Here is a 20,254-nt window from a genome sequence, read left to right as displayed (position 1 = left end):
GTCTGATAACCTAATATTTACTTTGAACAGAATGGTTGCTCTGCTGGGACCAAAGAGTCACTGGGACCCGCACTTACGCGGCTTTGAGATGAAGAGGAGGCAGAGTTGATAAAAGTTCACTGGACCGTTTGGTGCGGCTGTGTTCTTCTCTGACGGCTTTTTAACAGCGTGAGATCACTAAAATTGGGTACTTTTTTCAGATCACGAAAATCGGATACTTCTTTAAAAAGAAAATTGTAAGCACTTATATTGAAAAATGTATTGTTTTTGGCTTATATATTTCAAAACTCAAATATATTAATTTACTTCAGAAAAAAGAGTCATTTTCGGTTAGTTTAACACACATTCATCGTTCAATATAAATACTTCAAACTCATATTCGAACTCCTATAACATTATATGTGTGTAAAACTACTCTTTCTTCTAAAAAAGCATACACACACAAATACTTCATACCCAATGGTAACAAAAACTCTTGGCTTTAGCTATTCGACAAGTTCTAGGCTTCACCAAAAAAAAATTATGAACTTTTGGCCAAATTTGTAATAAGTTTTAAAGTTTCTATTGATGAAAAGAGGGTATAAATTATTGACATATCTTACAATTAAATTCATTTTCCATTACCAATCATGTGACACCTTATATGAACACTAATGTCTTATGCAAATTGTCATAGAGAAAATTAATATCCTCTTATGTCAAGCATGAGAGAAAGCCATGTAAGCCTCCAAACAAATTTTTTTCCTTTTTCAAATATGAATACACACTCGAGTGAAAATTCAAATTTTGAGAAAGAACATTTCAGTGGTTGAATTAAATCCAGAGAACCCCAAAATAATTATATTAATTTTTTTGAGAATTTAGAAAACTTGGAGACTTGAAGCTGGGTTTTAAGCAATATTATCTTATACTTAAACTTGAGTTAGAATTTAACGAAATATTAGAGATGCTTTTATATTCTTACATACGGCAAATAGTTGGTGTCTTAATTCTTGGAGAAGATTAGATTAGGCTTAGGATTAAAAAAGAGTTTAGACAACTTGGAGACGTGAAGCTAGGTTTTAAGCGATATTATCTTATAGTCAAACTTGAGTTAGAATTTAACGAAAGATTAGAGATGATTTATTTATAATTTGGTTTTATTCTTCGATAGAACATATAAAAATCGCCAAATGACAAATAAAATAAATGCATGCGGTGTCATTGGCAAACCTATAGAGGATTGTCAATCTTTTATTTGATTACCGTTTGTGTCTTTATACAACTGTATCACATGCATAATGGGCCTCACCATTGAATCATAGTGACAAGTATGAATTGAAATTAATCATAGGAAACTGACTTACCAAATTGTAAGATTCCACCTACTTTTCTATTTATGAAGGATTCCACCTAAAATTTTAATGAAATATGATAAGTCAAGTGAAACTATATTTAGCTACCATACCCTATTTCCTTTAGGTAATGTTTGGTGGGTGAGACTGGACTACCCTATTTCAATTAAAATGGACAAGAGTTTTGGCCGTTGTTTGGTGCGCTCGAACTGGACTTGTTAAAATAGATAATAGTTCAACATATTGTATCTTACAAATTCCGCACCTAGAAGAATATGATTCATAAAGATTGATTTAGACTCGACTCCAATAAAATCCAAATAGGCCATCAAATGAGACCTTAGTTGTTTTAGCTAGTTGTTATTCACTATCCTAATTATTCATCATATTGTAGTTCAAGTTCAACATTTGTTTTCAACACTCTAAAGAAAATAAGTCTAAGAAGACTAACTACAAGTGGAAATTTATATGCTCTCTTTTGTTGGTGAAAACTATGTTGTTCCGTTGCTAGCTATGTTTTGCTTTCGGCTGCATCTACATGGTGGAAAAGGCCAAAACTAACTAAGCAACTATCATTTTAGACCGAGACCTTCTAGCCTTATCGATCATCTTGCAAAACTAATTTAAGAGAACAGTAGTAGGAGTAGCGGTGGAGACCAAAATATGAAATACAAAGTTTAATTATATAATCATTTTCACTTACTGAGTAACCATTACCTACACGAGGAGAAAAACTTAATTAAAATGGGATAACGGAATGTTATATTAGTAATCAATATTATAATTCTCAAATTATTGTAATTTTTTTTTTCATATGGGTACTCTCTCACTATGCGAGGAGAGACGTTCATCAAATATTAAGGTTTAGGTTTTTCACGTTTGGCCGGCATCCCCTCCTCAGCCTAAGAATGCTCATTTTCATCCATGTTCAGCCGTTGTCAACCTCTTTGATTTGACAACGTCGAGTCACTTTTCTTCTACAACGAGCTGCTACCGTCACTCCTCTCTTCGACTCTGGGGTGCTAACCTCGTTGTTGTCTCTCTCAGATCATGGATGTTGGTTTGGCCATTCACTTTCTCCTCGGTGCGTCGACATTTCTGATGGTTGCCTTAGTGTGATGGTTTCAACGGGTCTGCTACTGCTATTGTGCCGATAGTCTCCAAGTCAACAACGACTAGGGTTGTTGGGTACCCTCCTTTTACCCATCTTTACGGGTTTGGTTGGTTACTCTGTGATGGGGACTGCGAATCCGAGTGATGTTGGTGTCCCTCCTAAAAAACCTACGAAGACTGGGCCAATGGCTGAGGTGCCTTCCTTAATGTGTTCTTGGAGCATTCGTGTGCTTGGTATCAGACAAATGCTCTTGCTCCTGATCCCCGTGTTCAAGTTAAGTGGCTAGGCCAGTTTTGTTATTGTTGTGTAGTGTTTTCTTCGTTTTTCCCATTGCTGATCTTTGATTCTCCGCATGTCTCAAGGACTATGTTTTCATAGGAGGTTTCTTTGTCAGTGTGGAGATGATATGGCGTGCTTGGGGGATTTTTTATTTTATTTTCTTTCTTAGCCTGTCTGCGGGGTTAGTTTCTTCTTTGCGTTGTTCCTTGCAGATTTCTCTTCTTTCATCGCCAATTGCTATTGGAGGTGGCTGGAGATGGTGTGCTTAGTGGATGTTTTCTTTCTTCTTGACGTATTGTGTTTTCTGTCAGATGCTCTCAATGTCTTGTGGCTATGCAAAAGACTATGATTTCATAGCAGGACTCTTTTGACAGTTGGATTGTGTTGTAGTGTTCTTGTTGGAGGTCCATGCATCGGAGGTCTATGTGTCAATTTGCAGTTTTATTTTATCTTGCTCTAGCATTGGTCTTGTGTGACTCTTTCATATTCTCCTGTTAGTCAATGACATGTGTGGTACTCCTTCCTACCCTAGGGTTTGTCCCTCAAGAAGGTTTTAACGAGGCTACTGTTTCATATCATTCTATGTACGCTGCTTTGATTCTATAAATGAATTCCATTTCTCAAAAATAAATAAATAAATACGGGAATAATATTATTTTGCTATCTTCCGACCAATAATACTATGACATGTAGAAGTGTTATCACGCGATATGCAAAAAAAAAAAAAAAAATCTGATAAAGTAATATATATATATATATATATAGTACAAATTTACTGTTATATATTCATGTTGTTACGGAAATTTGGCAGCCATTTATATTAAAACCAGGATTACATCAATTTCCTTCCACAAAGAGAGCTATAAAATATATCAGTTTTCCTTCCATCTCTCGCCTAAATCTGGCTCCGCACTTACGTTGAAAGCTTAACATACTTTTCAAAGTTGAAGAACAAAATTGAAATTAACATATCAAAGTTCATCAACAAAATTTGTCTCTCTCCAACTACACAGAATTTAATTAGAATTTTTAAGTGTGTGCGTGCGCAAGTGTTCACGTGTGAGGGATAAATCATGACTAAGATTTAATCCAGTTTTAAAATGTGGACGACATTAATATGTGCGCGTTTTACGTGGGTAATAGTCATATAGTTCATACAGCAGCGCTGGTAAACGACATGTATAATAGAGTAGAAGTGCAGAATCCAGAGTTGACGTGAACAAGAGCAAGCCAGCCCTCCATTAAAAAATTCAAAGGCTGAGCTTTTCTGCTATAAAATTATATTGCGCCGCTTTCAAGCACATGGCCAATGGCCATCATCACCAACGTCCCTATCTCCTTTATTCTTTAACATAGCAACTTTAAACTTAAATTTCACAAATATTAATTTTTTTTATTTAGTTGGTAATTGGATAAATTGTTATTTAATTTGTTTCAGAAATATATATATACACAGAGAGTTTTCATTGAGGGACATTCTTGTATGGCCCACTTTGTAATGTATTTTACTAATCCAAATTGTGTATTTTGTAGATACTCATTCAAAGATCGTCTCTACAAAAAATCACTTGAATCCAATATCATTTGCCACTCAATTGAATTATTGAAATTTTATAATTTCTTAAAGCATCGTATTTATTGATTTTGTAGGATACAATTGGATATCGAAACGGTTTCCGATTTGTCTAATTTTTTGCAAAGATAATCCATGAATATATACTTAAAAAATAGATTGTTTGAATCGTTGAAAAAAAAATTCGTAGAGAACCTAAAATAAAATTATTTGAAGAATCCCTCAATAAAAAAGGATTATATATATATAATATAGTTTGTTTGTCACTCAAGAAAAGGACATATGCCAAAGACAAGATAGTCATGCTAATAATATCTTATCGACTTTTTTTTTCTAATCTCAAAAGTTTTCCCGGCTTTGTTTGTATAAGTTAAAATTGCAAAAATATCTATACTGCAATTCTTTAAAAATTGGATTTTTTTGGCACTGAAATGTTAACAGCGGATGACGTATAAATATAGATATTTATGTTAACGATGTTGAAAAACTCACAAACTCTAAACGACTAATGAAAGGAACTATAGCTCTCAGTACAATATTATATTTCTCTTCTCAATACTCAATGTTAAAATGTGTCTCATCTTCAAATCTTTATGCATATATATATGCGTCCGCATAGGGTGTCATTGTAAAAAGGAAGGAAAAAAAGGACGAGTAGTAGAAAATACATAATGTATGTATAGGAGAAAATTTGTATATAAGTTTGTGGGATATATTAATTTGAGTGATATTATTGAATAAGAGTAATATTCATATTCAATCTTTGTTTCTTTTTTTTGGTTTAGGGCAAAAGAAATGTTAGTTCACCCCACATATACACTCAGAATAAAGAAAAAAAAAAAAGAAAAAAAAAACTCATCGACCCCACACTTTGTTATCTTGCCTCTCATCACTCTAAGTTCACCTCAATCTCACATTACTTAAAGAGATAAAAACACTGTTGTCAAATGTGTAGCAACATTGAGAATGAACTAAGAGGTTTTGTGAAGAGAATATGAGAGTGTAGTAGGTTTAATGAATTAAAAGAGGAGTAATATAGAAATAAGGTGTAGAGGAGTTTGTGTTTTCCTAAAATTTAAAGTGAAAAGTGGTGGGGTATGTGTATAGATGTACTAGGATGAAGTATTAAGTTGGATGACTTTTTTGGTCTTTTTACACAATAATAAAACTTGAGATCTTAATGATTTAAGTGTTGGGGTGAACAAAAAAAAGTGCAGAGTTTAAATGTAGGGGATAAAGTTTTCTAAGAGAACCTAAAAGTTCTCAAATATATTGTTGAAGCAGAGAAACTTAAAAGAACAATATTACCTAGAAACTTTTGATGTAAAGCTATGAACGATTCTTGGGATGAGTCGCGTACTAAGTCGCTCTCTTTAAGACGTTTCGCGGCTCTGCCAAATTTGTGCTAGCAGTTCAGAGAATGCCACTACATCTCTTGGATAAAACAACCACATAATCTCATCTGTCTTGGTTCTTCCTTGAATTGAGGAAGGACCTGAATACAAACACATTTCCATGTTGCTCAGCAAACTTAGTTTAGGAAATAGGAGAAAGATAGAATTTCATCAGATAAAGAAGAAGAAGGCAACAACTGTCGTATGTATATCCTTTCTCTCCTAGCTATATCATATATACCACAAAGAGACGTTGGTGGACTTTAAAGATAGTGTGTTCGTCTCCAATCAAGGCACGCCACGTGGAAAAGAAGATTATCTCTTAAATTAATTAATTAAACTAGTTTATCTGGCTAATTAATTAATTTGGATAAATATCTTAATTAATGTGATATTATCTTTATTTAAAGAGATAATATCATTAATTCAGATATTATCCTAATAAAGAGAAGATAATATCATTTAATTTAGATATTATCTTCTTGAGAGATAATATCATTAATTCGGATATTATCAAGTTCGACTCGATCCCTACGAAACCCTAGCCCCGAGGCTCCTATAAATAAACGACCTCATTCATCATTCAAGGTACTTCAGAAAACCTACTCCTTATACCCGAGAAAAATACCGAAGCTCTCTCTCCCTCTCCACTCTCCATATTTTCTCCACACGGCTCCGGCCACCACACACGGCTCGGGCCACCCGGTTTACACCCTACATACAACTGTGTACCCTTTGATTAGCTATTGTTTTCCTACAAACATTCGAACTAACTTAAGCATCAGAGGGTCTTTGGCCAACACCCCCCGGGTGTGGTCTATTTACTCCAGTCTTTTTTTACAGGAATCGAGGAAGAGAGAAAAGAAAGATCAAAGGTTGAAGGATCCAAAAGCGAATATTCTTCCGTAAGATTATTTGCACAAACAGATAGCATATTCATCAGTTGAGAAAATCAGCCCATATTAATAGAAAATAACTCCTATTAATAACGATAATTTAAGGCAATTATTGAATTATTGAATTATAGATATATATTTAAAATAAACATGCCAATTTCAACATATATTTTCTTGTATTGTATGGATTAGTGTTTTGACTAATTGTAAATTAACAGAAGAGTTCCTGCAAAGTGGTAACTAAACATCATTTTTCAAGTACAAGTTACTTTGGTGCATGTTGTTTAAGTCAAAATTTGGTTGGGGGAAGCTTAAAGCGACTAATGATTAATAAACAGGCTTAAACGTTGTTAATTAAAAGGTTGAAAAGACACCAGCACAGCGTGACACCGGCATTCACGTTAAGGGGTCCCCGTGAATAGAAGCGAGAGGAGCGTCCTGTCCTGTCCCTTACCGGTTACCACTTCCCTTCCTTTGAAATACATTGAAAAGACAAAATCAAAGTCAATCCAACAACATCCTTCGATACCTTAGTGTACGCGGAAAGAAAATGACACACACGACCCACATGACTCACCAGTCAAGACTCTTCTGGCAATGCCATTGCCATTGCCATTGCCATGCAAGTTACAGCTTACAAGTTGCGACGACTGATTTTTCTTGGTCTTCGCAAGGGCAGTTTCGTCAATTTAATTTTGAGAGAATTTTGTGCGGTGGGGGGTGTGCATTATGCAATGCAAGAGGGGCAGCGCAGAGAGTAAGAAAGCGAAAGCAACGTGTGTGTGTGGGCTGCATGACTCTTTCCAGTCTCCTCCACACTGTCATGCAAAGCCACATGGTTGACGTCAACTCTCATGTTTTCTAATTCAAATATCAGAGACACGTTGCTGCTTCCTGTCAAATTCCCAATTTAGGTTTCTGTGGGCCCAATTTCATCTCTACCGCAGACGTGACGTCACGCACCTATCACTGCCATGGCTAGTGGTAGGCTCGTCGACAAGGCTTTTTCTATTTGAATTAGGGTTTGGGCTGGCTTTAATTATATATCTCCAGCCCAAAATTTAATTTATTATCGCTGGCCTATGTTGAAGGCCCATCCAAAATTCCCAAAATTCCCATTCTTTTTCGTTTTCATGTGGTAAATTCGGTGGTAGAATCAGTTAAAGCATAACATGGGTATAAATTTTAAATTTTAAATAAAAATTTGTAACATATTATGTGTTTAAATTAGAAAATGACGTGCATGAAAGTTCTTATGTCAAAACTTTGATGAGATTTTAGGGAAGGGTTAAGCCCAGTGCAAACATGCCGAAGGTAGCAAAAGGGAAGACAAAACCAGAAACAAAGACGCCAGTGAATGCGATGAGAGAGATAGAAAGAAAGCGTATACTCCCATTGCCGGTAGGTTATTCTCTCTAACAAAAAGGATGGCCTTTAATATAAATGCACTTTTAAGAATGAAAAAAAAGAAACACATATATGAGTTTGTGGTTGAGCCACATTACTCTGTAAGGAGGAAGCATTATCCCCAAAAACAAAAACAAAAAACATCCAAACCTAATCCACCAATAAAAAAACAAGCCATATATAGTAGGAACCAGACAAGTAGGGTTTTTTTTTCATGAATATGTGGGCGACAACATCATATGCTCGCAAACCTTAATAATTAGGTGGCTAATGCTATATATCAACTTGTTTTGTCAATTGACAACAGTACGTACAGTTGTCATGTTGAGTTGTTGTACATACCCCTCAGTTGGGTTAGCTCTCAAAGATATATACAGCTTGGTAATAATAATTAAGTTCCTCGACCAAGGGGGAATCAGAAATTTTTTAATAGATGGATTAGCTAAAGTTATCAGCTTAAAATCTAAGGACCAAGTTTTGTTTGGGTACTTACTGTTTCTATAGTTCTTCTAGAAATAAAAGTATACATTTGGATAAAATTACAACTAGCTAACGGATTTCGGGTCGTGTTCGTGTCAACCTGTTAACTTAACGAGTTAACAAGACTCGACATGTTAAGTTAACAGGTGACAAATACTAGACCCAAACACAACCCGTTACAATTCGAGAATATCCAACACGACCCATTAAGAATAAACCAGAAAAAAAGAAGAAAAAAAACCAACAACTATCACCGAGCTTAGCCATCAACCCCTTATCTATGTCATCTCCCCCAAATATCCATCTCATAAACACCATAACCACCACTCAAAATCCCATTGGAAAATTCCTTGGAGTCGGAGGCGCAAAAAAAGCACAGCCAACCAGTGGCTATGGAGTCTAAGGCGCAAGGTTCTGCGAAGAAGAAGACTATACCTAATTTCTTTTGCTAGAACGACACCGTTCTCTTTCTTTGATATCTTTTAATGAAACACATCGTTTCATTTGAGTTCTCCAAGAGGTGGGTTTTGGTGCTGGCAAAGCTCAAAAAGATAGGCCTGCAATTAAATTATAAATATCCGTAAGTTTTGGTTTGGTCTAGGGCAAAAGACTCTGGAATTCACTATTTAATTGAATAGGTATAGTTTCTCATGCCCACTTCATAACATATCTAATACTTATTAATGGGCCATCTCTTTTCTAATTTTTGTTATAAAAAATGTAATCTCTATTTTTTCTTTTGAATATTCATGTCGTCTTCATGTTGTAGTGTTAAATAGATGAGTAATATATCTTTTTATATATTCCTTTTTAAAAGCTTATGCCTCATTTTAAGGGACCAAAAACGTCTACCCTCCATACCTCGTTTTTTAAAATATTGTCACTTTAGACGGAAGAAACTCCAAACATAGCAAAACAAATTAAAAGTAAGTTGATGAGATCTCTTTAGATATTTGAGAATATGAGATATTCTCTCCCACTTTATATATTAAAAGCGAGTTCATCGAAGATTTGTTTGTAATTTTTTTCTTTCTATAAATTATGAATGATATTAGTATTGTTTAAATTCAAGGGTATTTGATATTGTCTAAATAATTTTATGGAGCTTTTAGCCTTTTAAATTTGCCCCTTCCATAAAAAATTCCTAGATCCGCCACTGTCCACATGGACGGATAGTAAAGACTTCTTCATTGGTTCTCTCAACTTTTACATCTAAAGAAAAGAAATTTGGATTCTAAAAAGAGAGAGAAGAAAATGTACTCATGAGAAGGAAACATAGATAGAAGAGAGAAGGAAATAAATATAAATAAAGAAGACGAAAACTTGGGAAATAGCAAGAAGAAGGGAAAAAAAAATAGAAAGGAAGAAGAAAACAAGAAGAGGAATTAAAAAAAAACAAAGTGAAGACAGAGAGATTCGGTGAGAGAGAAGAAGAATAATAAAAAAAACAAAGTGAAGTTAGGTGGGTGTTTTGTTTTTTTAATATGAATTGTGATACAAAATTACAAAATTACCCTTCTTAACAAGTGGATAGCGAATATTTGCGAATGGACCAGACACGACCCGTTAACTTAACTGGTTCATCCATTTTTAACCCGACCCATTAAGCTAATTAATAACCCAAATACTGATAATTTTGTGCGAATTCATGTGGTGTTAATGGGTCGTGTGCAACATTGCCAGATCCAAATAAAATAGTAAAAGGTTGAGAGTTAAAATCATGAGTGTTTATTAAGAGATTATGTTTCTTAATTGAGCAAACAAATTAAATATAAGATGATTATAGGCCTACAAAATTGAGTGGACAATGGGTTACAAGACTACATTTGAGTGGGCTACTAAGTTTTTATGAGATGAATAACATTAAAATACATGTAATATATTTTAATTTTATAAAAGGGCTACCTAGGCTAGAGCCCGTGGTAGCCCTCTACCTAGTTCCTCCAGTGTCCTCGACATATAATTATCAACGCCCGTTTATGTGGAAAATATGTTACTCGTGTTGGGAGAGAAAAATGTTGCCGGTGTGAAAAGGAAAATGCTTGGCTCCTTAAAACTGAGGAGGAGTTCGTCCTTATAACAAATGGAGTTTTAACACTTGCCAATTTCCTTTGATTTTTTTCTTTTTCTAAAATTCTTTTAACTTTCTTTGTTTTGGAATTTAACGCGCGAGGGTCAAAATCTCATTTGTTTTGAGGAGAAACTCCTCCTTGATTTTAAGGAGCCAAGCTTGTGTGAAAGGGAGTCTAGGTTTAGAAAATTGAAAATACTAAGTAGACCAATTCATTGCAGAATTCCCTTGCATGAATTATTAGGTGTTATAGCGACACCAAGTTAACCCTAATAAGAGCTATAAATTAGGAGATGGGTTAGCTATAAAGTAGACAGTCTTTGTCTATCATTAATATCTAGGACAGAATAGAACTAGTACCTTAGGAAATGCTTAAGGAGTAGCATAGCAAAGAATCAGAGAAGAGAAAGAGAAAAAAACTATTACATGGTTTTGGTTATGGATACGATAATATATATATATATATATATATAAAGAGAAATTTACGATAAAACCCATTTCTTGCTTTGATTTTATAACAAAACCAAAAAAATAAACCCGAAAAACAGCGCATCCCGGAGCTGTGGATATGATTGAACAACTTGATATTTGTTCGAACATTAAACAGATAGAAAATTTCCCTTCATTATCATCTCCTCCATGATTAACAATCAGCAGCCTATATTTACAGTTCTATGCAGTCCCGAACAAACAAACGTGAAGTATAGTACTGAGCCTAACTTTCAGTTGTTCATCAAAACAGTCCCGAACTCAAACCTAACATACAGAAAAGTTAGAGAGAGAGAGAGAGAGAGAGAGAGAACCAAAACTATAATATTAATATATGTCAGCAAAATTCATCTATAAGATTTGAGAATGGCTCCACAAAAAGTACACATGATTGCCTTCCAAGATTTCCAATAAAATGGAACATAACAAAACCTGGTCGAAGTCCTTAGGTCAGCCACGCTTGCTCCACTCCCACATCGCGAACATGTCCCAGCCACCGGCTTGCTCCGCCGCACCTTCCTCCTCTGGTCTACCAGAAAACAAAAGCAAACCATTTCAAGTATATAAACACCTCTTTTCAAAAATTTCAGAGACGTCTTTGCCTTGGAGAATATTTAATTCCTGGTTGGCATGGTATTTATACTAGTGAAATTTTAAGGTAAAAGGTCAAGAGGGTGGAGAATTGAGATGAGCTAGCTGTACATGTATATCCATTGTTTTCTAGCTAGCAAATCATGTATATACATGTATATGCATACACACAGGAATAAAATTGGTCATGTAATTGTAGTTGAAAACCTGCTTGTTTTCTAGCTAGCAAATCATGTAATGATCGTGTGGGTTTCTGCCACGTGGAGGGGGCAGTTGGGGTGTGTAATTGTGATAGTTATGGTGGTGGAGTGAAAAAATAGGGTTTCAGCTGTGATACTGTACTTTTTGTTTGTCCATCTGGTTGCAAAATTAATGATCATATATTGATGGCGGCCCACACTTGAGAGCGTTTATCAAAGGGAAAAGTACAGTTTAACTCATTTCTTCGCAACCAAGGTCTTTACTATTGAAGGTTTTGGAAATATTGGTGATTCAAAAACACGGAAATAATATCAATGGAAATATCGAAAAAATATCGATATCAATAAAAATTGGATAAAAATCACGAAAATTGTGATAAATACATGAACATTTTTAATGAAATTTTATAAAAAGTTTATTTAGTCAATCATCTATTATTTTGACACAAAAGATTGGAAGGAAATGCATTGCATAGTGGGTTTGAGTTATTTAAGTTGATTATATTGCAAGCTGACAAACTCTGTGACTTAGAAAATCTAGAGTAATTAATAATAAAAAATTAAACACCCTCTAGTAATTTATTTATCATTTTTACTACAATATTTTACACTTTATAAATTACATGGTAAGATATATGAGTAACCTTATTTCACGTTATTCATTGGACATAGTACACGTTCTTATATTTATTATTTATCAAAAATTGAAAAACAAATAAAGATGTAAACCAACTTGATTTGTCATGAAAATTAAGCAATTTACCATGCTTAAAAAATAATAGTGAAGATTGAAAATTAACTAAGAACATAAATAAAGTTATCCCAGGAATAATTAAATAGGAAATAAAGAAAATGATTATAGAAAAAGGACCTACTAGTGTAGTGGTATGGAGTATTTACTCTCTCAGGCAAGGTCCTGAGTTCGAATTCTAGTATTCGTATAGTATGTATGAGTTTAGTATGCTATCGCTCCTCGTAATTCATTGTTAACTAATTTTGAATTGGATCCGCGCCCAACCCTACTGCCCACCCTACTGCCCACATTAAAAAGTCGGTGTTGAGACCGACACACATATACGGCATCGGTACAAGGAAGCTGTCAATGTGCGTAACTACTCTGTGCTGCTAATCCCATCTCATTGTCCTCCAATCGGACGGTGAAATGTGTAAGCTCAATTTATTGTGCCCAACACTACATATGCTTACATTACAAGTTCTACTTGAACACTTCTTCCTCGGATGGAAATTAGTTGATATTTCAATATATATGTATATCTCTCTTGCTAAAGTTTTTTTTTTTTTTTGGTTACAAGTATGGTAACAGTGGAGATTAGAACTCTGACTTTTGGTTTTGATACTTTTTAACGACTAGAGCTATAAATCATTTTTTTTTGTATAAGTTGATATGTTCGACCACTAAAGCTACAAACCTTTAGTTGTATAAGTTTATACATTCAACTACTACAACAACTATAAACTTATTACAAACTCTTAATTAGTATGTGCTTTTATTTTATTATTATTTTTTTTTCAAAAGTACTTTGAATCATATTACTTCATATTGAGTACTTATAGTTTGGTGCTGAAGTATGTCAATATTGTATAATTCGTCCATATGTGTTATAACATAAATGGATATTTAATGATACTATACTTTAAAAAGTGGAAATTTTAATTTTATCGTCTACTTATATTATGGCATGTAGACGAGTTACACCACGTAGCCGTATCCAATGTCATCCATTAATTTCTCATTCACATTACTATATAGGTCCACTAATGGACATTTTATAACACTTTCCTAAAAATATGCGGACTTGTTAGACATACAATTAATGATAAAAATGAACTGATCGATGTGTATAGAATATATGTAAGAAGTGGCAATCAGCACATGTGAAATAATGAATTGAAACTTTCAAATCATAAAATGTCATGAGTGCGATTTAGAAATCTTAGGTGGCAGCACAAATGCATGCACATGCACCCCTGAAACCAGCAATTACATTTTTTGCGGGTAAAATAAGTTAAGGGAATGAGTGTATAATTGTCCTTTTTGCCATAAATTTCGAGGTCCTAGTTGTACAACAATCTACCCTCCTCCCCAAATGTTTTGAACACATATCATGTCTTGTGTTCTGTAGATGGGCAACTTGTAAGGGACGACCTAAACGAAAATGGTTTTAGATGCATCATTGTGAAGGTTGATTAGCAGTGATAATGGATAGATTCGAGGGTCGAAAAGATCAAAGGATAATATCATTTGCTAGTTAAATTTTATGTGTTGAAATTGAACTTATGATCAAACGTGCGACATGATTTTAGTATTTGAATGTTAATTGCTAAAGTTTATGCTTTGGTACTTATTAGTGTTTGTATTAGAAAGACAATTAAAGAACAAAAGTGTACTAATTTCATTTCTCACCTTCCCCTTTTTAACTTTGGCAACCAAAAAAAAAAAAAAAATTATTGTTTCAAAAATAAAAAATCATTGTGTTGAATTTTCATAGAATTTGATCACATACATTTGGACTTGAATTTTACTGATGAAACATTTCAAGTAACAAATAATCCTTGAAAGTTGGTGGGCTTGTTCTCAACTATCACAGACAGACAGCCCAAGATCTTCTCCTATGTAGTTTAAGGCCTGAAACCCAATAGGTCCTCCCAAAAAGGGAGCATTCAAACGTAAAGTAGCTTTGATGGATCACAATCCCAGTCAAGTTCCAGAAGGTCAAAAAAGAAAAAAACCTGAGACCCCAAATACGTGGCAAATTCAGAGTGGCCATGGAACGAGCACCATTTTGGCCCAACCCCTACAATTCTCCACAAACACACAGAGAGGGAAAGAAAGTGAACTTGTGACAGAGACACCTGTGGTCATATTAAGCCTCCAAAATGGACACTACACTACCGAACTTTTTGACACTCATCAGTTCCCATGCGCTTTTATACACTTTCCTTCGAGCCAAACACCTCCCACGAATGCCACCAACCCAAACAAGCCCCAATTTGAGTCACTCAAAAATATACACGCATAAAGTTCATGCACCAGTGAATGCCATTGTGTAGGCATCACAAAATAAACCTCAAAAATCAGCAACCCAAGAATGTAGGAACCTTAATTTTCACAAATCCCCAGGTGGGTATCTCAAAGATTGCTGCTTTCTTCTTGTTTTTCATTTTTCTCCATCTGGGTAGGTCCAAAATTGAAGTATGGAGGGTGAGAAATACGCTAAGGAGCTGGATGTGGCCGTCAGAGTCGTTCACATGGCGTGTTCTCTGTGTCAGAGACTGCAACAGGGGATTGTTTCAGCTGGCAGTGACCTGGTTAAGTCCAAGGAAGACGATTCTCCTGTGACTGTTGCCGGTACTTTGAATTAAAACTTTGCTCTTTGATTATGTTTGAATCTGGGTTTTTCGTTTTGCATATTGGCGGGTGTGCTTTGGAGTGATGTTTTTGGTGTTATGACATTTGGCTTTGAGAGAGATGGATTTGGGAAATATCACTGAAAACCGTCTTCTATGCTTTTGTTCCTTGTTTGGGTAGTGACAAAGTGAAGGGTACAAATATCAAATTTTATGTTGCGAGTGTATTCGGAACTTTAGTGAAAGAAAGCTCAACTTGTATATGCTTACAAATGCAGCTATCTGGCTGTGTTGGTTTATGTTGAATTTTTTGCTGTTTGGGCTTTCCTAATTTTTGTCAAACTTGTACAATGTAGTACTTTTCTAGATAATAGTAAGAATGTCCATGTCGGTCGGTTTTGCCATACAGGGTCATATGTTTAGTAATTCTTGAATTGATTACCTATTAGTTAAGGTGATGCTCTCTCTACTTTTTTTTTTATATGTAATTTGTATATACGATGCTATATTACAAGTTATGATGGACAATATAAGTTTAATTTTTCAAACAGACAACAAATATTATATAGGCCCTTTATGAATTTAGTTACTTGATATTAGGTGCATTATCTTTGTAGGTTTTCCTACGTGACTGTGGAGTAGTTTTCTCTAGTGTGGGATCAGAATCTTCTTATTCAAGAGCTATTTAAATAAGAGGGATTGAACATTAGATGAACATTGTTAGGGAAGAGTCTGATGGTATGTGATTCTTATAAAATGATCTTTATGAAGAACATCTAATACATGGAGCATGAGTTTTGTCTGCTAATTATCCATGCAAGGGTTCGGTGAGATTTGTCTTTAGAAGTGATTGTGGGGGTGGGAGTGGAGCACTTGCCAAGTAGAACTTATAGAATCTAAAAGAGCATTATGTGAAAGCCAAATTTAGTTGCTTTTTTGTCTTGCATAACTTTGAAATATGTTGTGTTATTGTTAAAAAAATGATTGCATTCTTCAAGTAGATGATTGTCCTAGTGTGCGTCCACCTTTTAGCTGCTACCCCTATCTAGGAAGTTAAATTCTACAACTGATTTTGTTGGTTGGCTAGAAGTTGCTCTATTGTTTTGAAGCTTGATTAAAAGATATATGTACTTGCTAGCCACAGAAGTTTATGTTCTTCGTTATATGATCTTGAAAGAAGAATGTGTAAGCTGCAGACGTGAATTGATCTAGATTTATCGTACCCTTTTCAATATTAGGTTTTTTTCTTTTACTTTAAGTCGGTTTATTATCTTTATAAGAGCTCTTATATGCCACAAATTGCTTGTTCTCTTGTAGAATTATAAATATTCAATAACATAACCAGTCTCTGGAGAATCCTGTTTTTTTTTTTAAAAAAAAACTTTAATAACGAGTTCATGTTTTAAAAATAAGAGTCTTTCCAACTCAAATCAATATCCTTTTGTATTTTGTATGGAGTTTCGCTAATTATATTGGCATTGTGCATCAACAGATTGGAGTGTGCAAGCTACTGTTAGCTGGATACTGTCTGAATTATTTGGGAGTCAAAATGTATCCATTATTGCTGAAGAGGATGTACAAACTCTCTCTAAGGCTGACTCAGCAAGTTTGCTAGAAGCTGTTGTGAACACTGTGAATGAATGCCTAGCTGGAGCACCCAAGTATGGTCTTAAAAGTCCACCAAAAGCCCTCAACACGTCTCAAGTTCTTGAGGCTATCAGCCGATGCAACTCAGTAGGAGGCCCCAAAGGAAGACATTGGGTACTTGATCCTGTTGATGGAACATTAGGGTTTGTTCGTGGGGATCAATATGCTGTAGCTCTAGCCTTGGTCGAGGATGGAAAAGTTGTTATTGGTGTACTAGGGTGCCCTAACTACCCAATGAAGAAGGAATTGCTCAGCTATCATTATCAGTACCATGAAACCATGTCAAGGTTATCTCCACCTTCTGATGATATGTGGGAAAGAGGTTGTGTCATGTATGCAAAAAGAGGCAGTGGTGAGGCATGGATGCAGCCACCAATCCCTGGAGATAAGAAGTTTGTGTGGCCAAATTCTGCAAGACTTGTTCGGGTTTCTTCCATCGATGACCCCAAACTGGCTACTTGTTGTGAACCTGTGGAGAAAGCAAACTCTGACCACTCCTTCACAGCAGGACTTGCTCAAAGCGTAGGGCTTAGGTACATTTATTTACTTAATTATTTCTATAAATCCATCCATTAGGATAGTTTTCAGACTAAAGAATGAAACCAGGACTTAATGAAAATGGTGTAACAGTGATGGGAGGAGAAAACTTAAAATAAAATAAATAAAATGAGTTATTAAGTAGAGGAGCACTTCCCTTACTAGTTTCTTCTTTAGCATATATAAAATCTGTATAATCAAACTTTTTCTTTTCCAGTTGGATGACATTTCTTTATAAATACGTAGCGTACTGCTTGTTGATATGAGTGGTTTTTCATCACAAGTATGGCATAGGTTGTTGTCTTACCGTTGTTTGTTTCTTCTTTTTCATGGTCCTATTTTGCAGTTCTTTGAAATAATATCTATAAAGAGGAATATAAATTATTATAACTGCAAGTATGTTCCCTTGGCTTGGAATTGTTAGTACTGCTTTTCTTCAAGGCAATTTCTTGATGAAATGTTTGTTGAAGTGCTACACAATGTGATCGATAGTCGTGTAAGGTTAAACTGAGTTTACTGGAAGTATCCTAGTTTTACTTCCTTTTCATTGCAATCGTTTGTACCTTCATTAATATTGAGTTTCTTTTTCTTTCTCTGATTGGCAATATGATATGAAGCTTAGGAACCTTGCTGTTTTGCATTCCTTTTTAACTGTGGTTGGAAGATATTGGCAACTATATAGTTTTGCTTGTGTTCTAATTTAATATTTTCCCTTCATATGACATGGTAGAAATCAGCCCCTGCGTGTGTATAGCATGGTGAAATATGCTGCCATAGCTCGAGGAGATGCTGAGCTATTCATGAAGTTTGCAAGGACTGGGTACAAAGAGAAGATATGGGATCATGCTGCTGGTGTTGTCATTGTAGAAGAGGCTGGAGGTGTCGTAACTGATGCTGGAGGCCACCCCCTGGACTTTTCAAAGGGACCGTACTTAGAAGGACTTGATAGAGGCATAGTTGTTTGTTCTGGGGCCACACTGCATGAGAAAATCATTGATGCAGTGTATGCCAGCTGGGATTCTTCTAATTTATGAGGCTTTCTGTACCATGCCAATAGACTGTTGTGGCAGTAAATTTTGCATTTTTGGTGAGGTAAGGCTTTCTGTACCATGCCCATCCATTTTTTTTTAATTTCTTAAGTCTTTGGCTTATGTGAGTGAGCTAGTTGTCCCATATGACTCGATGTTGTACAAGCCATATTTTTTCAGTTGATTCAAAGCCTTCTTTCAGTTATTATCCAATGAAGTTATTCTATCCTGTTTGCTTCACGGATGGAAACAGAACGACAAGTAAATCATTTCAGATCCCTTTTTGTCACAATCTGTCTTCCTAGACCTTCAGTAACAAATGTAGGAGTTTTTTGAAGCCTCAAGAGAATTGAATACTCCTTGTTTATACTAGCATCATATTGGTGAAATCTTTCAGCTTTGCCAGCATTTCAATCTTTTAATAATTTTAGACTAAAATCTCCTGCTTCCTATTTCCTCTATCATTTTGGACCCAGTGGGACTGTTGTTTGACAGGGCTCATTTCAATAAATAGTTAATTATAAATGCTGAAAATTCAAATTAAATATGAAATTATGTCGTTCGATATGGTAAACTTGGTTGCAATGCACACACTCACGAACCTGGTTGATCATAACCTGGTTGCTCATGTGTTTCAATTATTGAGATTTGTGCAAAGAAATATTTACATCTCTTTGAAATATTTCAGGGCAAGCGAATTGCTGAGAAGGATTCCCGATGACAGCATTGATTTAGTTTGAATCATAAGGTCTCGGGTGGGATGCGATCCATGCTAACGCCAAGACTAAGTTTACAGAAGGAAGTATTTTGTTTGTTGAAGTGCTCAACTAATTCGAGAAAATCGGCATTGTTGTAGTGCTGCCCAATAGTCAATATTTAAGTAAGATCTTCAAAATGAAAATTTGGCAATTGCAATTGCATTTCAAGATATTGCTGTTGCTTACAGATCACTATTCACTGGATGGTTGCGCTCAGTTGATGGCTGCTAGGGGTGGCATGGCAGCATTTAGGTTTACATTTTTTTTTAAAACCGTCTACTAATCACAGTCTACAGCATCAGGTGATGAACACTTGGTTGAACCCAAAAAGAAATAGAAGTAATTTTAACTTGACACGAATTGCCTTCTCTTATGGGAACAAAAAGGAATTGGGAATATGAGTAGATCAAAGATGATGAGTTAGGGTGAGTTTGGCATTGCTATGCTGTGAAAATAATCGCTGTCAAATTTGCTGTGAGAGAAAGCAGTTTGGCGTTTGGTAAACTTTTTGTTAAAAGTGTTATTAGTATTAATTCCCATGTAATCAGAAAATGATTGCCGTAAAATCATTAAACCCAGGGCCTCTTTGAAACTGATTCCTGCATAATCAGAAAATGAAAGCACCTCATTAGTTGCTTTTCCTTATAGCTTTATCTCACAACAAATTTTTACAATAAGTGATTTTCTCATAGTTTACTAAACGGGCTGTGCTTCCCAAAATTTTTTAAAAATCACTTATCACCACAAATAAGCAATTTTAAAATTTTTTTGAGAAGTCCAACCCATTTGGTAAATTGTGAGAAAATAACTTATTTTCAAAAATTGATGTGAGAGAAAGTTATAAGGGAAAGCGGTGCTTTCATTTTCTGATTATATAGGAATCAGTTTCGAAGAGGCACTGGGTTTAATGATTATGCGTAAAATAAATACCAACAACATTTTTAACAAAAATTTTACCAAACACCAAACTACTTTATCTCACAGTTGATTTCTCTCACAACAAATCTGACAACGATTACTTTCACAGTACATCAATGCCAAACTGGCCCCCATTTTGGCGGGACTAGAGACTGGACATAACTAATTG

General features: G+C 35.0%; 2 protein-coding genes across 2 annotated transcripts; one reads left to right on the top strand and one right to left on the bottom strand.

The window, feature by feature from the left end:
* Nucleotides 1-11,029: 11,029 nt before the first annotated feature.
* On the bottom strand, nucleotides 11,030-11,814 carry LOC117624824. Its single transcript, XM_034356292.1, has one exon. The coding sequence runs from the start codon at nucleotides 11,589-11,591 to the stop codon at nucleotides 11,385-11,387; it is 207 nt and encodes a 68-aa protein (XP_034212183.1). The 5' UTR covers nucleotides 11,592-11,814; the 3' UTR covers nucleotides 11,030-11,384.
* Nucleotides 11,815-14,762: 2,948 nt separating this feature from the next.
* On the top strand, nucleotides 14,763-19,527 carry LOC117624822 (PAP-specific phosphatase HAL2-like). Its single transcript, XM_034356290.1, has 4 exons — nucleotides 14,763-15,198; nucleotides 16,690-17,377; nucleotides 18,112-18,473; nucleotides 19,098-19,527. The coding sequence occupies exons 1-3, from the start codon at nucleotides 15,045-15,047 to the stop codon at nucleotides 18,413-18,415; spliced, it is 1,146 nt and encodes a 381-aa protein (XP_034212181.1). The 5' UTR covers nucleotides 14,763-15,044; the 3' UTR covers nucleotides 18,416-18,473; nucleotides 19,098-19,527.
* Nucleotides 19,528-20,254: the final 727 nt, after the last annotated feature.

This window comes from Prunus dulcis, chromosome 4 (assembly GCF_902201215.1).
Source record: "Prunus dulcis chromosome 4, ALMONDv2, whole genome shotgun sequence".
In the NCBI taxonomy this organism is placed as follows: Eukaryota; Viridiplantae; Streptophyta; class Magnoliopsida; order Rosales; family Rosaceae; genus Prunus; species Prunus dulcis.
The sequence above is the reverse complement of the archived record's forward strand: the minus strand, read 5'-3'. Positions and strand labels throughout refer to the sequence as shown.

Coding starts and splice junctions, on each gene's coding strand:
- LOC117624822 (XM_034356290.1), top strand. CDS start 15,045: ATGGAGGGTGAGAAATACGCTAAGGAGCTGGATGTGGCCGTCAGAGTC. Junction 15,199..16,689: donor TTCTCCTGTGACTGTTGCCG/GTACTTTGAATT, acceptor GTGCATCAACAG/ATTGGAGTGTGCAAGCTACT. Junction 17,378..18,111: donor GCTCAAAGCGTAGGGCTTAG/GTACATTTATTT, acceptor ATGACATGGTAG/AAATCAGCCCCTGCGTGTGT.
- LOC117624824 (XM_034356292.1), bottom strand. CDS start 11,591: ATGGTTTGCTTTTGTTTTCTGGTAGACCAGAGGAGGAAGGTGCGGCGG.